The 18902-nt window shown below is 34.5% G+C and overlaps 2 protein-coding genes and 1 non-coding gene across 5 annotated transcripts; all 3 read left to right on the top strand.

The window, feature by feature from the left end:
- The first annotated feature begins 6452 nt into the window (after positions 1 to 6452).
- On the top strand, positions 6453 to 9815 carry LOC137732120 (uncharacterized). Its single transcript, XR_015957583.1, has 6 exons — positions 6453 to 6579; positions 6760 to 6820; positions 9035 to 9094; positions 9212 to 9259; positions 9411 to 9473; positions 9750 to 9815. It is a non-coding gene; the product is annotated as an uncharacterized LOC137732120 (transcript).
- A 1286-nt stretch (positions 9816 to 11101) lies between these two features.
- Positions 11102 to 12663, top strand: LOC137730536 (uncharacterized). Of its 2 annotated transcripts, XM_088687408.1 has the most exons (5): positions 11102 to 11223; positions 11336 to 11436; positions 11540 to 11652; positions 11941 to 12166; positions 12281 to 12663. In XM_088687408.1, exons 1-5 carry the CDS (start codon positions 11132 to 11134, stop codon positions 12394 to 12396), a joined length of 648 nt encoding a protein of 215 aa, XP_088543534.1. In that variant the 5' UTR covers positions 11102 to 11131; the 3' UTR covers positions 12397 to 12663. The 2 variants fall into 2 exon arrangements, with proteins under 2 accessions (XP_088543534.1, XP_068325626.2); XM_068469525.2 differs by lacking the exon at positions 11102 to 11223 and having other exon boundaries at positions 11235 to 11436.
- A 525-nt stretch (positions 12664 to 13188) lies between these two features.
- On the top strand, positions 13189 to 17324 carry LOC137731982 (AMSH-like ubiquitin thioesterase 3). 2 transcript variants are annotated; one of them, XM_068471255.2, is made up of 14 exons: positions 13189 to 13456; positions 13889 to 13953; positions 14083 to 14158; positions 14288 to 14485; positions 14684 to 14781; positions 14869 to 14974; positions 15064 to 15110; positions 15301 to 15628; positions 15758 to 15847; positions 15945 to 16007; positions 16340 to 16414; positions 16518 to 16580; positions 16866 to 16918; positions 17008 to 17324. In XM_068471255.2, the coding sequence occupies exons 1-14, from the start codon at positions 13358 to 13360 to the stop codon at positions 17180 to 17182; spliced, it is 1536 nt and encodes a 511-aa protein (XP_068327356.2). In that variant the 5' UTR covers positions 13189 to 13357; the 3' UTR covers positions 17183 to 17324. The 2 variants fall into 2 exon arrangements, 1 of the variants encoding a protein (XP_068327356.2); XR_015957949.1 differs by having other exon boundaries at positions 13239 to 13456; positions 16814 to 16918.
- Positions 17325 to 18902: the final 1578 nt, after the last annotated feature.

Here is an 18902-nt window from a genome sequence, read left to right on the forward strand (position 1 = left end):
AAATGTTTCCCTCCAATTACCACCATTACTAGACTCCCTTGAAAGCCTAGAACAAAGCCCAAACAACTGTAGGGGCGGCGGAGCACCGAAAGTAATGATTCGAGGTCACACATATGTAGGGTTTCCGGCGGGTTTGGGCCAAATTGGAGCATTTTCAGGCCAAATTGGACTTGGCCTCAAGTATAAAATTTTCTCTACTATTTAAGATCTTCATGTCTGTAATTTTTAGAAATAGTTGAATTTTCCGACGAGCCGGGGCGGCTGACCACCACCCGCGGTGGCGGGTGCGGCGGCGCATGGCCAGGAAGCCGACATTGTGTTTTTATATGAATTTCATTGTTCTAATTATGCTTTTGAGACCTAACTGTTGTGGTTTGAATATTAATACGATTGTGGTATATGTTGGATTAAATGAATATATTTGGTTTTGGTTTTAATTTTTGGAATTGTGAACTACGAATGACTTGATCCCTGTTTAGCGTACGTAGGCAATCTAACAAGAAGTTAGATCCAGCCATACAATAAGTGAGATTCAATAAACGAGACAAAGCTTTGCTTGATAAATTGAACTAAGTAAGGAGTTTAGAATTTTATTATAAAAGGAAATCTTATGTTTTGTATATATAAATTCTAGTTACAATTTGGAAATAAATCAAACAGGAAAATTGATTTGGACCTATCATTGGAACTATTTCCCAAAAATAAATATTTCGGGGCCCGGGGCGTGACAAAATGGTATCAGAGCAAATGATCATATTTTACGAGATGCACTATTCTTGAGTCTTGTTGGTGTGAATTATGACATGCGTTGTGGTTGCATTAATTCATAGTTTTAGGAATAAAGTGGCATTCATGTTTTATATGTAAAATGCATATATAAATTGTATTATGTTTGTGGTGCAATTTCCTTGGTAAATATGAAGGTTTCTTTAATAGGAATTGTGATTTGCGGTTATAATGCATTATTTCTAAGTTTTTTGAGTAATGAGAAAGTTATGTGAAATATATATGTGTTGAGAATTATCATGAAGTGAAATGAATTGGATTGACATTATGTTATGTAGTATGAGATATTATTGAATTGTGGGTGTGAATTATGACTTGTATTGACATTGCATGATTTCATAAGTTCTATGAGTATGACGGAAATTATGTGAAATGCATATATTGTGAATTATGATGCTTTGAATTGAATTGAATGGGAGTAGGAAAATTTTAGAATATCGTATTCATGTTATAGTTTTGAAGATGAGCATTTGATTAAAGTTTTGGATTAATCTTGAGTTGAATCGATATTAGGCTATGCATTATGAAAATGTTGAATGTTAAGGCGATTGTGAGGTGGTGATAAGTAGATGGAGAATTTGTATTATACTTGGCACTTGAGAAATTGAATTGGGCTAAAAGGCCCATGGATATAAGGGTGGATATGTGAGATTAGGCGAGAAAGGCCCGTGAATGTGAAATGGGGCAAAAAAAAAAGAGGCCCGTGAATGTGAACTTGGGCGAGAAAGACCCGTGAATGTGAAATTGGGCGGAAAAGGCCAGTAGATATGAAAAAAAAAAAAAAAAAGAAGAAGAAGAAAAGAAAAAGGAAGTGTGATGTGTATTGGCCAAGTATAATACAATCTTTTCCAGCCTACTAGTCACTGATTGAAATAAAAGAAAATGATGGTGAAATCATTGTTCTGTCAATGTTAAGTGTGGATAGAATTTTGAAAAATCTTATGACCAACGATAATTATGATTGGAAATTTTAAATATTTATGGAAGATATGGTGATTTACCGAATGGGAATGAAATTTTAAACTGTGGTTGTGGTTGTCTACTATAATTAGAGTGGTGGGTAGACATGAATGAAACTATGAAATGAAATTTTGAGTTTGTTTAATATAAATGATTTCTCAGTTGAGTTTTTTTTTCGTTTAATGACAAGAATTGGCTAGAAAAGTTTATAATTGTAATTTCGATTGGTTTGGGTTGCCATTAATGAATTATGGTGTGAAATTATGATATTTTGTTAGCCACGATAGTCATGACTCAGAATTTGATATTCGATTTGTCAATGTGAGAGAAAACAATTGGACCACTAGTAGTTTAAAAGAGATTCATTGATGCTTCATTTTTTGCACAATTTGTTGTCTCTTGACATGCGAAAGTGTGTTAGGTGATGTCATGACAAACTTGGGTGTGTTATGTGGTTTCATGACAAATTTGGGTGTATGGAAACCCATAAGCCTTATGTTCATTTACTTCTTTTTATTTTCTTACCAATATGAGAGAAAAGAAAGAAAAGAAAAGATAAGGTTTTTAAAATATTGCCTTGAGAAATTGAGTAAATTGCCGAAACGAAGGAAATCAAGGAATGAGATTTTGATTTCATTCCATGGTAACGAAAATTGCAGATCTTTATTTTAGTGTCAAGTAATGATGGTTGGAATTCCAAAGATTTTGGTTGGAACCTTGCTAATTGATTTATCAATTTTAGTTGTTTGGTTTGACATTGTGATATTTACTTAGCCACTGACGATCACAGCTAGAATTGATGGGGAAGTCTGTAATTATAATCTCGATGGGTTTGGTTACCACAGTTATGATGCGAACCAATTTAATAACGAGCACTTATCCTCGTGGCTATGTGATAAATAAAGTTTAGTATGTTTGGCCAACATAGTGTAACCTATTTAAATTTTCTCTTTTAATTGATGAAATGTGAATGGTATTCTGAAGGTGCGAGTCACTTATTTATTATATTTGTGGCTGTACTTTGAGAAAAAAAAAAAACGATCGAAAGAAAGATTTAAAAGGCTTTAAAATTTTACTATGGGCAATTTAGTTAATCGCAGAAATGGAAGGAACTGTAGAATGAGAATTTATATTAGTGGTGTTGCGAATTTGGTTTAAATCTTCTTTCCATTAACCAGTGAGTGTGATTGGAAATTTCCAATGAATTTGGTTGAAATTTTTGATGTTTGGTTTGCCAATTATAAAGCTTTGGCTTGAAATTTTGAGATTTTACTAGGTTACTAATGGATGATTTCGAATTTTGATATTTAATTGGCCGAGAATAGTTATGGCTATAAATTTAGAATAATTATGCTACCAATATCGAGTATTTTCTGATGTTGGTATCGTCAGTGATGGTAGCTAAAAATTTAGAAGAAGGATTAGGGTAACGGTTGTGTATAGCCAATGAAGGCCATGAAAAATTTTGGGTTAATGTGGATATTTATTTTGCCAATGGGTGTGGTTAGGATTTTTTATATGTATTTTGCCAATGAATGTGTTTGGGAATATGAGCGTGTGAGTAATAATCACGATTATAATTCGATGTTTCACTTATTTTTGTAACTTGAATAAAATTGGAGACGGATGTTATAAGTTTATTTCACTATAAAAGAAATGGTGGAAGTAGTGTTAGTTCCTTCTCGTAACTTGACGGTTGAAATCTTGAGAACGAGATTTATTTTAACAGGGGGTGAATGTAACGCCTTGAAAAATTTAAAGATATGAATTAGATAATATAATTATGAATATGTGGAGAAAATCGAAAATAAATTGATTTACGGTTATGAAGATAGAATTGAGAAATTATTATAATTCACGTAATTGTATTATTGAAATTTTATATTAATTTTCAAGAAATTATATTAATTTATTTGAGATCAGTTTTAAATTAAACTGGTTACAAAGTTGAGGTTTGGAAGTTAATTATTTAAAATTCGTAGACCATTCGAGGTCACAATTTATATTTTTGAATTAAGGTCGATCTCACGAATGCGTGGGCGCAAACCGTTCGTAAAACAGAGTTATAACAAAGAAGTTATTAAAGATTGAAGTTAGGGATAAAATGGTCATTTAATCAATTTCTAGAAGGCTCCATATTTGCTGGAGCAAGGATCTGAGAAGCCATGTGTGTGGCTGTGATGGAAAAGGAAAGAGAGAAAGGGAGAGTCACGGGCCAATCAGAAAAAAAAGGAGGGAAAGGAGAGAGAGAAAGGGGAAGAGGGTGTAGGTGTTTTCCCGACTCGACTAGGCGAGAAAGACCAACTTCCTTCATGGTGTTTCACGGCGAAATTGCCACCACCTATTACTTGGAAACACTTACCCTACCTCCCATTTCTCAATTCTACTAAAAACATAAGGGTTTTGGGTGTGGTTTGGGGACGAAACACCAGTGGGTGTTGTGGCCACCCTTGTCCGAATTCCACCAATTATGAAATGTTTCCCTCCAATTACCACCATTACTAGACTTCCCTGGAGGCCTAGAACAAAGCCCAAACAACTGTAGGGGCAGCGGAGCACCAAAGGTGATGATTCGAGGTCACACATGTATAGGGTTTTCGACGAGGTTTGGCCAAATTGGAGCCTTTCCAAGCCAAATTGGACTTGACCTCAAGTATAAAGTTTACTCTACTCTTTGAGATCTTCATTTCTGTAATTTATAGAAATAGTTGAATTTTTCGGCGAGTTGGGGCGGCCGATCACCACCTGCGGCGGCGCAAAGCCAAGGAGCCTACATTGTGTTTTTATACGAATTTCGTTATTCTAATTATGCTTTTGAGACCTAACTGCTATGGTTTGAATATTTATACGATTGTGGTATATGTTGGATTAAATAAATATATTTGGTTTTGGTTTTAATTTTTGGAATTGTGAACTACAAATGGCTTGATCCCTGTTTAGCGTACGTAGGCAGTCTAACAAGACGTTAGATGCATCCATACAATAAGTGAGATTCAATAAACGAGACAAAGCTTTGCTTGAGAAATTGAACTAAGTAAGGAGTTTAGAATTTTATTATAAAAGGAAATCTTATGTTTTGTATATATAAATTCTAGTTACAATTTGGAAATAAATCAAACACGAAAATTGATTTGGGCCTATCATTGGAACTATTTCCCGAAAATAAATATTTCAGGGCTCGGGGCGTGACACATGCCCACCTCCATTTAGCACGAGACATTTTGGGAGCTCACTAGCTTTGGACTTCATCGGAACTCCGAAGTTAAGCGAGTTTGCACAAGAGCAATCTCAGGATGGGTGACTCACTGGGAAGTTCTGGCGTGAGTTCCCAGAAACAAAACCGTAAGGGCGTGGTCGGGGCCCAAAGCGGATAATATCGTGCTATGGCGGTAGAGCGGGCTCGGAATGTGGTGGACCCTGGGTCAAGATGTGACAACAATAATTATTATTAATTTTATTACTTTTACACTCAAATAAAAAACACTATTCATGACGGTTTGGAGGGTTTTAAAAATTTAAACTATAATGTAAGGGTAACCATTGTCTACTCGTGGAGGAATGTTGAATCACGAGTGTTTATATATTCTTTCACATTTTTCACTTATAGGGATGTCTTATTGCCTATAATAATACTATACTAGTTGATTTTAATTCTGGATAACAACATGTTAAGTAAAATTTATCCTATTAATGATAATAAGAAACTCTCGTAATAAAAATAAATAAATGAATAAAACTTAATTTTTTAAACTTATATAGAATAATAATGCAAAAATATATATTTAATATAAAATATATTAATATATACAATATGACTATTGTATTTTATAATAACTTTCTTAGTATTTAAACTTTAAAATTATAATGAATTTTTCTTAATGAGTTGAAAATGATTACCCACTTGTTACCCGCGTGAATACTCGTTAAGAATTCGTTATTAACGGGTCATCTGATAATGATCCGATTAGTTATCGTGTTAATCTAAAATCTGTTATTTTCGTATCGTGTCATCATGTCGTGTTAGAAACTGCCAGTTCTACTAGACGCTACTCCCTTTCTTATGTCATCTATGCAAGACTGCAACAATGGCATGTCAAATCCATACAAGAAAACAACCAACAAAAATTGCAGTGGTTGTCGGTACGTAAAGTGGATAAATTGCACATGTACTATTGTACCGTTTGTTTTTGAATGGACCACCCGATGGCTCTCCCCCTAGTCCAATAGAATTTGAGAATTTGCTCACATTCGATTAACCTCAGCCTCAGCTACGCTATCTTATACGGTTTATTAGGGAGATTTAGTTCCCATTGTTTTATCTATTTACGATATAAATCAAACTTTATATCAGGCTTGGTTTGAACATACTTTCTTTTTATTTCTTTTTCCTGCATAGAATTATTTACATGACATCATTTATACATTATGAGAATCACTTAATTGTGCATAATTAGAATCATTCGACAGCACGTCAAGAAAAATAAAAAAAGAAAATGAGATATGCATTTCTCAAATCAAAATTAAATACTAAAATACAAGACAGAGAAATAAATACAAATACATTCTTATCTTACCTCTCACTCAACCCTCATTCCTCGTCTCTCTCTTTCTTTTTATCCTTTGGTTCCCTTTTGCATCTCTCACTTTGCTCATCCACAAGGTAATGCCAAGATCCCTTTTATATATCTTTCTCTTATTGTTTCTTTTATCATTTTGGTCTCTCTCTATATATATATATATATATATATATTATATTTACATGTATATATTACTAAGATTAACCTACTCCTACCCCATTTCAATACTTCTGCTATTTGCAGCGGCATTGTTCTTGTTAGCAACCTCTCTCTCTCTCTCTCTCTCTCTCTCTCTCTCTCTCTCTCTCTCTCTCTCTCTTTTCATGTCTTAATTCTCAATTTTCATGCCAAATTTCTTCTATATTCCCTTTGGTTTTCATTGTTAATTAGCTCTTAATTTTGTTCCCATGATTGATTAGAATCCATGATCGTGCAGGAGAGCCAAGATGGAGGATTGCAACAGAGGCCAAGACTATTTCTCTGCCCAAGACCATGAGGTATTCTCTCTCTTATTCGTAATTCCAACTTATTATTTGCTAAATTATTGAGTTTAATTAGACGATTTAAAGGAAAAAAAAAATACAAAAATTCAAATTGCCGTAGGCTATTTCCATGGTGTCGGTTCTAATGTATAAAAACTAAGAACTTTCGTGGTCGTATCTACAATCGGTACTGCATGGGTCACGTGATACGCTCCAACATCCACTTTATTTCAAATAAAGTTGGTGGCAGTATTTTTATGAGAAGTGTTATTGGCATTCCAAAAATCTCATTCTACACTCTTCATAAGTGTATTTTTCTTTCCTAATATAGAAAGTTTGGAGTATAGAATGTGATTTTTGGAGTGCTAATAACAATTCCTATTTTTATTTATTAATTACTAATTTACTAGCGTATAAGTTTCTTCTATCCTACGTTATCTATAGATTTTCTCTGCCCAACATATAATTTGAACTAATATATTGAGGTTGGTGGGTGAGAATAGGTCTATTCTTTTCGGATTATCTTTAGAGGATGATCCTAAGCCAACAAAACTCTCCACTTTGTGAGGATCAGGAGAAAAACGATTTTCTTTACTTTCATATTTTATTATTTTCTTTACTTTAATATTTTATTCTCTTATACTAACTGATTTTCTCCTTTGGTATTTTAATTAATCAAATGGAATTTTAAAAGATTGGAAAATTTGACCATAAGGGTCTTTTACTTTATATACACGACATCTTGACTGTATATCTTTTTACACCGAAAAAAAAATATTTTTCTTACTATAGGGAAAAATAATTATGCTACCATATATAGTTTCTTTAATTGCTTCCATTTTCTTGTCAAGACACCACAAATACTGCCAAAATTTGAAACTTACTTGTTTGTGTCAGTTTAAAAACAAAACACAACAAAATAGCGAGATTTGAATTTAAAACATCTTTTTAATATAAAAAAAGTGAATAATAATTCTTCTTCTTTTTTTTTTTTTATAAGAAAAAACTTTGATAATTCTCTAATTTTATCTGTAAAATTACGTCATCTTTGTGCCAAAAGGCATGTACTATAATCTGTTGAGGAAGTTTTATATGTGAGATTTTAAAAAATGTAATTTTCTTAGCTTATTGTAGAGGTATCAAATGGGTCGGTATGGCATGGCTCGACCCATTTAAAGTCACTTTGGGCCATGCTTGGGCCAACTCGCTTATTAAACGAATTGCGCTTGCTTGGGTTGACCTACTTAATAAAATATTAAGCACAGCTCAGCCCACAGTCCTAGCCCATTAATACCTGGGCCATGCAGAGCCTGGTCGCTAATTGGACCGACTTCAGCAAAACAAACTTTAGTTATTTTAAAATTAAAAAAAAAAATTATTTGAACATGTTATTAAGCTACATATCACTAATACTAAGTGTTGTTAACCTTGTAATTAAGAATAATAAAAATAAGGTCTTTTATAATGGGCCAGGATCTCGGGTTGTGCTTGGGTTATGACTGGCCCAACAAATTGTGGGCCGGTCGGCCATTGAACTTAAATCTTAGGCCCGGCTCCACCACTTCTTACAAATCATGACGTGCCGTATCTTAATTAAATAGACTTAAGCTGTGCTATGCCTTATTTAAGTGGATTGTGTCTGTGCCGTTCTTGTACCGGCCCGCTAGGTTGAGACCTCTAATTGTTGGGCCCAAAAATGCAAATTTAGATTTGGGTGGGTGGGACGCATTACATTGAGGATATTAGTAACGGCTATTATTTTGACACGACAGGAATATATACCTTTCCTATTCGAAATGTCGGGAGTGGTGAAGTGGTTGTAACTTAAACTATAATGATATTCATACCATATTTTTGTACCACATTTTCGTACTATTTTAAGTGACATTTAATGTAGACAACGACATCATTTGAATTAATCAGATTTTTAAATTTAGTTCATTATTTAATAAACTAATAATTAAGAAAAACTAGTTAATTAAATTATGATTGTGATATACGAGGAGTCTTTTTTCTTCATTTCCTTGGGTTTTGCAAATTTTTCAAATGATATGGCTGTCCACATCAGATGTCATCTAAGATGGTATAGAAATGTGGTATAAAAAGATGGTATGAATAATATTACTCTTAAACTACTGTGTAGGAATACCTACCAAATGTCTCACCAATCAGTATTGACAATTCTGTTTTTTTTTTATTTTTTATTTTATTTTATGGTTTTAATTACAGGCAACATCTGCCAACAAATATGGAGGCCTTGCGCCAAAGAAGAAGCCTTTGATTTCAAAGGTAAACCGATTACAGATTACCACTTCAAAAAATTCAGTCAGTTCTGTTTTTTCTGTTATATTTCATTGAACCCATCGAACGAAACCCTAATTTGTGTGTGTGCGTGCATGCATGCAGGATCATGAACGTGCCTTCTTTGATTCAGCAGATTGGGCACTATGCAAGGTATTGTTAATCCCTACCAAAAAAAAAAAAAAAAAGAAAAGAAAGAAAAGAAACTTAACCTCTTTTCTCTTACTCTCTATCTTTTTACTTTTTGCTCATTCAATTCTATGAATAAAATAAAATAAAAATTCAATTCATGGATGTGTAACAGCAAGGTGCAGGGGTGAATCCCAAATCAACAGCAGCAGTGGAGACCTTACGACCGAAACTCCAGGTATAGAATTATAACTACACATAAGTGCATTACTTTCGGGAACGCGACAATTTTTATTGTCAATTTCGTTGAAGTTTAGAAAAATCTAACGAGTCCATTACCTTGAAAACCATATATATTAATATTTCAGTGGGGGCAAGACAACAGATAATTCCTAACAAAATGTCAATGTCTAATTAAGAAGTTTATACAATTTTCTTGTGTTTTTCATTACAATAATGTAATTAACTAGGATTGTATTGATAAAAACACCCAATTTACGTGAAAATATTGCAGAGAACACCACACCAGCAGCTACCCCCGACGACCTGCTTGTACATCTGGTCATGAATGATATACAGCCTCCCGTAAGTTCAAATGCGATTAGTCATCTTCGTAGTATGTTATACTAATCTTCATTTAATGTTTTGTTATTCTTTGGTTTATGATGTTGCAGGGAGCATGGATTCGTCGAGGGCTCAGAGTAGTTTGTTGTTTGAGAGGATTAATGTTGATTACCAAGCTATATGTATAATTAAGCATTGAAATTGGCTGAATGTAATAATTGTCACTTATTAGCTTTTTATAATAAGAGTACGTAGTTCTTCTCTCCAAAGTTAGGCATTCTCTATTAATTTCGTGGTTAGTTTTGTGATTCCAACTTGAGTTGAATCCCTAACCAAAACTGGTATTTTACGACAACGACTTCTTTTAGATAACACTTGCCTCAACCGCTAGGGCATACAAACGGTTTGATCCATGCATGTCCTTAAAATATTGGAGAAGAAGTTACAAATATCCTTGCACCATTACCTCTCTGCCAATCAACTGTCATGTTGGTCCACTTTTTGCTTACACGGATGCTAGATTGATGAGAATAGATTAATAGATGTATGCCATATGAACAACAAATAATAACTTTCCACATAAAATTTTAAATTTTAGATATATTCAATTGAGCGTCCATGTAAGTGAAAAATAGGTGAAATGAGCTCCTAACTAGAATAAACTTTCATAGTTTGGCAGATAGAGGACCGTGGTGTAACAATTTGCTATTTGAATGCCCTCATATTTGTATAGCATATGGACCAAATTGTTCTGTAAATCACATAGGTGCAAAATATAATTTACCCTTCTAAAGTGCAATATTCTTTGGTTACAAGAAAGCCATATTTTCACCCTTAAAGAAAAGAGAAAACTGATGTAAAATGGAAACATCAATTTTCCACGTTTGAAAGAGAAAAAACTGTGCGCTAGCCACTTACAACAGTACATTCTGTGAATAGTAACTCATTGCCAATTCGCCACAAGTCTCCCTACCAATCTATATATATTGCTTCTCTTACGGTATTACTTAGGCCGTGAACTAAACCTCAAACTCTTAATTTTCTCTCTAACGGAACACCATCTTTACTTGTAGTGCAAGTTAGGCAATTGCATAACGCTAGCTCATGCAAATTTTTAGGTTTGATTTTTGACACTCTAAGAAAAAGTCCTCAGCAAGTGGAAGTTGGTGACTTGCACTCCAACTGCTCTCTCCTTCTAGTCGTCGGCATTTCTCCAAATTTTTTACCTATTTTAGAGCAAACCCATCAATCGGTTTTCATTTCTTCCGATTAAAATCTACCAACATCTACTTTTACAGCATTTTCCCATCCACAATAGTTACTTAAGTTCTTATGTTTGTTCAAGGTGACAATCAATGCATGTATATGAGAGAATTTGGTAAAATCACAGCTGAAATAAGATTTATGTTCAAGAAAGTAGAATGGTAGGCAAGGTTGTTATATGTTTCTTCCATTATATTGCTACGGTCGTTAACACTGCATCGGTATAAATTTCGATTTAGCTCCAATAATAGCTATATTTTTCTTCCAAGGTAGTTGCTCTAGTTTGCAAGCTTCTGTCATGGCATTAACGATGAACCAACTCTCAGTTTTAGCTGCAGCTTTCATCTGCATCTCTCTTTTCTGCTGCAGAACTGGTATATATGTTACAGAGAAACATATATATTATTTTCCTACTTATTGTTCCCCTCCAATAAAATGTTAAATGGAACTTTTTTTTTTTGTGCAAAAATATTACAGGGATGGCTGATGATTATACACCTGAAAGAGGTTATGAGCCAGAAAAAGGCACTGAACTCCAGGATCCAACTCAAATTGTAGACAAAGCCTTGCTGTGTTTCAATGATAAATATGTAAGTCACACCTCGTTAATATGTCAGATACGCACTGTCTATGTGTAATATGTCAGATACTGTTATTGCCCACAAAATATACAAACACGTTATAGATCCATTTTTGACAATATTGATGCACACCATCACTTAATTATTAGAACAAATGTCATGCACAAAAAGTTTTCCAAGTGTTTACGTGTGACACTAGGAAAAAAAGCTCATAGAAACGTTAGAAATTGTTATTTGTGGACGTAATTAAACACAATTGTCATGGAAATATATGTAATGGTTTCGAGAAACGTTCAGGTTTACAGCAGCTGTGAAGAGTCTTACAGATTGAATGAGGGTGGAAATCTGAAGGTACCTGCAGAAAAAACTGATGAATACTGCAATGGTCCTTGCTTGACGGAGACACACCTTTTGCTCGATTGTCTTGAAAACGTCATGACCAGCTTCCTGTTTTACAACAAGGCCACGATTCAAGACGTTCGAGACACGATTCATGCCGGATGCGGCCACAGCGAAGAAAGAGGTAACCTTTGATTTGTACCTAGTCATGGTGGTGTGAAGAGATCATATTTTGTTTTGGTTAAGTAAATGTCAATTGTTACTTGTATAATCAGTCATTAAATTGCAATTTCTGCAGGTAAATTCGATGTGGTTGAGCACATGAGAGCTGAAGGAAGCAAAGCACACAAGGCTGTAAACCAGATTCTAATTGGGATTGTGTTGATGATTGCGGGGACTGGATTACTGTACTAACCTCCAATATGTATGATGCCGAAATTAATTAATTCCCATAACACTATAGCATAATAATGTTACCATATATATGCAGGACATATATTATATAAAATTTCAAGAGATTTATAGCTTAAGTAATTAAGAGCGTTTTTTTTTTTTTTTTTTTCTGTATTAGAAATTATATGTTATCCTCATCCCTAGTTCTTTCATCGTTTGGCCAATGACAAATGAAGGGGCGAATGAATATAAGATTAGACTTTGATTTGAAGGCTCCACTTTACAACAGATGACCATGTACAAAGACGATATCGTGCACACCCTTGAGAAAAACCAGTCTTATATTTTGTTGTTATGTTACAAAATAAACGAATGAATAACAAAATTACTTTTGTAGTATTAAAATTATTGTGTCTGAACCGAATCAGATGAACTACTTAAATTACATGTGATCGTTGAAGGAGCTGTGCATGACATCAAGCATTACTTAAATACTCAATATTTTGTGAGTCGGTGGAACAGTCCATGGGATATGACTGTCACAAGAATTTCACCTCAACTATCCCTATGATTTTTGTCAGTGTAATCAGAATACAAGATGATATATCACGTGTTATTATAAAAATAGTATGATATGTGTGTTAAAAAATTAATAACTTAAAAATAAAATATTTTATCACTTATATAAAAACACATAATATACTACCTGTATTCGATCACAATAAAAAATTTCTAGTAACACTGGTCGGTTCACGAAATTCCGTAGTCAGCATTGCACGTAATGAAAACCATACTCTGTAACCTCACCATGTCGACATAAAAAATTAAAAAAAATAATAAAAAATTAAAACGACAGTTCTCCGCATAAAACGACCGAGTTTTGACTTTACTCGCACGCTCAGAACATCGTTCCGCTTCCGTTCCCTCCCTGAAGCTCTGCGCGCGATACCGCTTGTCCAACTGGCATTCGTCGCCGGAGAAGATGAAGATCAGCATCAATTCGATGGCTCGGCGAGTCGAGGTCGATAATCGCTATCCTCTCCGATTTTACTTCCGAATCGCCGATAATCTTCTCAGACAGGTTCTCTTTTGATTTTCCTCTCTCTTCTTTCGATTCTCTTTCGCTTTCATTGTAATCGAGTTTAGAGTAATTAGGGTTTAATTTGATTGTGAAATGCTAATTACCTACTTAGGACTTTATTAGGGTGCCAAAATTCATGCTTTGATTGAAATTAGCTGTTTAAGGGTTTTTTATTAGCTCTAAGACTCCCAAATCACCCTAAAAATTAAGTCTGTATTCTTCAAATTGAAGCTGAGTTCTGTATGAAATTTGGAAACAGTAGGTTTGTGATCACAAAAAATTTGTTTAATCCTTACTAATTAGGAATGTATGACCTAATATGGCAATGCTATGTGTTAATCTAGTCATCTGATGAGTATCCCGCAGCTAATGTGTGTTTAAAAATTTCAGTTTTTTGTTTTTGATTTCTGAATGTACTCTTCAAATGCTCAGGCTAGTATTTACCGAGAGGAGAAAAACATCCTAGATTTGTACGTTATACTTCTACGATTCTCAAGGTACGTAAAGAGCTTCGTTGTGATCCCCTTTTGTGGGATTGATAGTGTTGTTAGATGATTCACATTGTGTGGGATTGAATAGCATGCAGAATAATTTAGATTTGTAACCTTATTGTTAAAATTTTACAGTTTGGTGTCTGAAACTATACCGTGTCATCGAGACTACCAGACGTATCCTTCGAAAGAGAAAACTCTATATAGAAAGGTAAAAGTATGCTTGTTCTTTTAGATAGTGATTAATTGACTACTTCTTTCTTGTTCAATGTGCTTCAACCTGTTCTGATTTGGCTGTCGTTTCATCTGTTCTGATTTGGCTGTTGTATCATCGTTGCAGAAACTGCTAAAAGTACTAGATGAGCTTGAATCTTTAAAGCCAGAAGCCCTGCGCCTAGTGAGCAAACTTAACGAGGCCCAAGCAGTTGCTCAACTACCTCAACTTGAAAGCCTAGAAGGCACTTCAAATGGTTTGGCAACGTCTTCTTTAGAGTGGCCTTCTGTGAACAATAAATCGTTGAGCCTAAGCGTTAGGCAGGTACTTAATGCTCTATTGATGTTATGGGATTAGTTATGCTTGTTCTCATTATCTAGTCATTGATTCCATTAAGTTGTAAAGCACTTAAGAAGATGTGTCATAATCTTGTTGTGCCTGCATGTAATATTTTTAGTTTATTTGAAGTTTGTTGGAAGACTATCGATATTACTAAATTACCATCCTATTTAATACATGCAGCCTGGTAGCTTGACATCTCCGTCATCATGGAAGTATAGAAATGATTATTCACAGATATCAACAAATACTACACAAATTGACAAGCAGTTCCAGAAGCTGTGAGTGTATTTCTTCTAGCCGTATATAGTATATGGATATCCATAGGTCATAATTTGAACTATGACAAAAGTTCCTTGAATTTGCAGATCTTTTAATCTACCTCTTCCCAATAAAGAGACTTTGTCTAGACACTCCTTTTTGGGTCCAAATGGTCTTCAGGGCCAGTGGCTAGGACCTAGCGGAAAAGTTAAGGTAAACTGTTAAGTGCAGTTTCAAATCTTTTTTTTATATTTTATTTATTCCTGAGCTAGCAGAACTCAATTAACCTATTCGCTATGCAGGTTCAGTATCCAACCAGTACTGATTTAATCCCTACTGATAATTCAGAGTGAGTTTTTCATGCAATACTTCTTGCCTAAAGTCTAAACCTTGTAACTGTGCTCCTTTTCTGCATATTTATTTCATGTTTTGCCTTCAGCATGTATTTAATCAAAGCTTGCTTGATTATCTTTGATGAACTTTCCTACTAGTTTTGGCTGCTTCTAATATATTCATTTTCATGTCATCCATGGTTATAGCCTGAATCAGGCTGTACAAAATGATATTGTGGCTTTACAAGATGGTGACCCAGGAGGAATTAAATCTACAATGGAGTCGGTGCTCTCCTTGGATGATGGTGCATGGCCACGCTCTTCTCAGGAATCAAGTCCTTCATTGATTAATGGAGCAAGGGAAGATCCTTTCAAGTTGCTCATCCGTCAGCCTTCTCCTCCTCCTGTACTTGCTCAAGTGCAGCAGGAATATACTCCAATTCCTCTATCAAAAGTGGCAGATCCAAGGCCAGGACTTGCAAAACCTTCTCTGGATGGGATGCCAAGCTCTAATTCATATCAACATTTACATGTTGTAAGCTTCCTATTTCTGATCCTTCTTATAGATGGAAACACTTGATCTATCTCTTGTCGATTTACAATCCATGAGAAATTATTTTTCTAGCTTCTAATGGTGAATGTTGTCATTTAATTTGTTTTGCAGCCAGTAAAATTGATGGATGATTTCTTGAGATTGGCTAGGGCTAATACAGAAAAAAACTTAGAGACATGTGGTATCCTTGCTGGTGCATTGGTAAGAATATAATGGTCTTTTCTTTATGAGGAAACTAACATAACATAATTTGATTCCCTTGGGTTCTTATTCTTTCGTTTTTTTCTTGTGGCTGCAGAAAAACAAGGTTTTCCATATCACCACGCTAATAGTCCCAAAGCAAGAGTCGACCTCTGATTCGGTAGGATACATCACATGTTAACTTGTGATTTGCCTTTCCATGTGCTGGTTGATCATACTGAATTTTCCTTCTTGAGATCATTTGATGGTTAAATTGTTTTTCTACACGTCGAGCTGCAAACTATGTACCAAATAAATTAGATGACCAATTTTGCTGAAGATACTCATCCCATTTATAAATAAATTATCATTTAGAATTAAAGAAGCATTTTTATGTAAACTCAGTGGATTATCTTGAATGCGATCTCTCAATTTTATATGTGCATCTTTTCAAAAGTTAAAAGTGCGTTTTGTCTATTTCTATTAACAACATTATCTTTGTTTTATGTTCAGTGCCAAACGTTGAATGAGGAAGAAATATTTGAGGTTCAAGACAGATTATCTCTTTTTCCACTTGGCTGGATTCATGTAAGTGTCTCAATAGCTTCAGTCGCTTCAATGCGCATTTGGTTGTTATTCTTGCTCTTGTAAATGTAATTATTTTGATTTTCATATCTGTGTGATGCACCAGACACACCCATCACAGACCTGTTTCATGTCGTCCGTTGATCTGCACACTCACTACTCATACCAGGTAAAAAAGCAATCACCTTTCTTTTTCTTGTATTTCATTTTTTTATGAATTTTAGGCTCACGACAGTCTAGCCCTCCCCTTTCTCTATCCTCACTCTTTGGTAATATGTATTTTATTGACTTACTTTTTTAATTCCTCGCGGGTTTAGTTCTTTTTGTGGAAATACATTCTCTACTGTGAAGGATTTGTTATATTATTATTAATCCTTTGACTATTTGCTCGTGTTCTCCAAGGTGTCATTGCACTATATATAAAGGGGGGTTGCTATGGTTTGTTTTGTTTCAGATTATGTTACCAGAAGCAATTGCAATCGTTATGGCTCCAACAGATACATCCAGGTGGGTTTGTTTAACTCTTGACAAAATTGATAATATCGTTTATCATATAATATAATCGGCATGATAAGTTGTCTCCCATGTAATTGCAGTCCACACGGCATATTTCATCTATCCGACCCAGGTGGTGTGTCTGTAATTCGTAACTGTGATCAGCGTGGGTTTCATCCGCATGAAGAGCCCTCAGATGGAACCCCAATTTATGAGCATTGTTCTCATGTGTTTATAAACTCCAATCTGAGAATTAATGTTGTCGATCTGCGGTGAGATTTTGACTCTTTGCCCCTTAAACTGGAAAATTTGAGATTAACGTTGGTAAATATGTAAACGGAACAGTAATTATCTCTTCATCCAATAACTATATTGTAAATTCAAGTGGTTTCTTAATACGAAATTTGATTGAAATATAGCATAACTCCAGGGATCATACTGTATACTGCATTTCACAGAAAGAAAGCACCCCTCTATGCTTCCATTTCTGCAGGAATTTCTCTGTTTGGGTGCTATCGACCGGTTCTAACTTCGCTCTTGATGGAAAACCACCTATATTTACTCGCCGGAATAAGGAAAGCCGCCTATATTTGAGGCATGCCTACAACCTATAGACCCAGGTGCTATTCTTTGTCCAATAAAATTGGCTTATGCTCTTCCCGACTACCCAACATTTGGTACGCTCACAAATAAAACAGCTTATTGCTTGCAATACAAATTCTCTTCGTTGACTTATCAAAATCTTAGCATAAAAAATATTCTTTAACCTTAACCTAAATCCCAAGGATTTCACGTTAAAATCCATAATTTAATAGTTAAAAAACCAGAAATTAAATCGACTAGAGAGGGTTTATGACGTAACACTAAAAAAATCAAGAATGAGGTACTAGACGGGGGTAGTCATTCTCAATGACATAAACATTCTTTCTTTTTTAAGATTTTACAATTTTTTTGGTTTCAAGTAAACATGTCATTAGAGTTGCAGTACTAGCCACTAGAGAGAGAAAATTGTTCATCATCGACCCTTGCCTTTGACCTTGAGTGGCAGCAAATCCCTCCCGGTCTCTTCTCCACTTTGCTTCTTTTATCTTTGAACCATCACCATCTATTGGTTGTGGTCGCTCTTTCATTCTGCTGAAGAGAGCCTTAGTGATTGTAGTACCTCTCTCCCAATGTTGAGGATCTGTGTTTTTCCTTTTGCCCTTTCTCTTTGGTGGTTTGTGCACTTGTCAAAGAAGCGTGAGGAGAAATCTCGACATTTAATAGAGGTGACTCATAACATGGCTTTATTTGTAGACAATTGGAAGATCATTAGATGGTGCGGCCTTGTTCTTTGTAGTGCCATTACAGGGGCTCTCCGAATTGCAAGCAGTCCTTATGTGTGTTATCTTTCTTGTTGGTTAAATATAGTCTCTTCGTGGTTAAGAAATTATATTATATTTCTGATTAGTTTGCAATTTTAGAGTTGTAGTGTTTCTTTTTGTATGCATGTCTCTTATTCATGCTTCATGAATTTCCCGTGTGATTTTTCTTGAATAAGATATTTGCTCCCACCATATTTAATATGTCAATTATGCGTAATTTTTTATTTTTTTGTTCTTAATATATTTTATTCTCTTTAAGAAAAATAAAAAGTCATCAAAGGTTAGTATTGAGAAAATTTATTTAAACTTATGTTTTTATTTATTTTTTATTTTTATCAAACAATTAAATTTCATTAAAGATAAAACATTATAATACAAAGAGAATCATATATGTTTTGTTTAAAGAGAATCATATATGACGATAATATTAGAGGGACCTTAACTTCTTCTCTCCTCCCTATCATCCTATGAATCTGAATCCGATCAGATTTACTTATTACTATTTATAGGGTTGTCCTCTCTCCTCCGTCTCTTTTAAATCGCTACATGAACAACTACAAAGAATGAGGATTCTCGCTGATCTTTTTTTTTTTAGGATTTGGAGAATTCTCATGTTTATTATTATACATTGT

The sequence above is a fragment of the Pyrus communis genome, chromosome 16 (assembly GCF_041283825.1).
Source record: "Pyrus communis isolate YQ-2024b chromosome 16, ASM4128382v1, whole genome shotgun sequence".
Classification (NCBI taxonomy): domain Eukaryota; kingdom Viridiplantae; phylum Streptophyta; class Magnoliopsida; order Rosales; family Rosaceae; genus Pyrus; species Pyrus communis.

Excerpts from the sequence above, each read along its gene's own strand:
- LOC137730536 (XM_088687408.1), top strand. The coding sequence starts at position 11,132 with ATGTTTGTTCAAGGTGACAATCAATGCATGTATATGAGAGAATTTGGT. Across the intron at positions 11,437-11,539 it reads TCTTTTCTGCTGCAGAACTG|GGATGGCTGATGATTATACA; the intron begins GTATATATGTTA and ends AAAATATTACAG. Across the intron at positions 11,653-11,940 it reads TGTGTTTCAATGATAAATAT|GTTTACAGCAGCTGTGAAGA; the intron begins GTAAGTCACACC and ends AGAAACGTTCAG.
- LOC137731982 (XM_068471255.2), top strand. The coding sequence starts at position 13,358 with ATGAAGATCAGCATCAATTCGATGGCTCGGCGAGTCGAGGTCGATAAT. Across the intron at positions 15,111-15,300 it reads ATCCCTACTGATAATTCAGA|CCTGAATCAGGCTGTACAAA; the intron begins GTGAGTTTTTCA and ends CCATGGTTATAG. Across the intron at positions 16,919-17,007 it reads GCTCCAACAGATACATCCAG|TCCACACGGCATATTTCATC; the intron begins GTGGGTTTGTTT and ends ATGTAATTGCAG.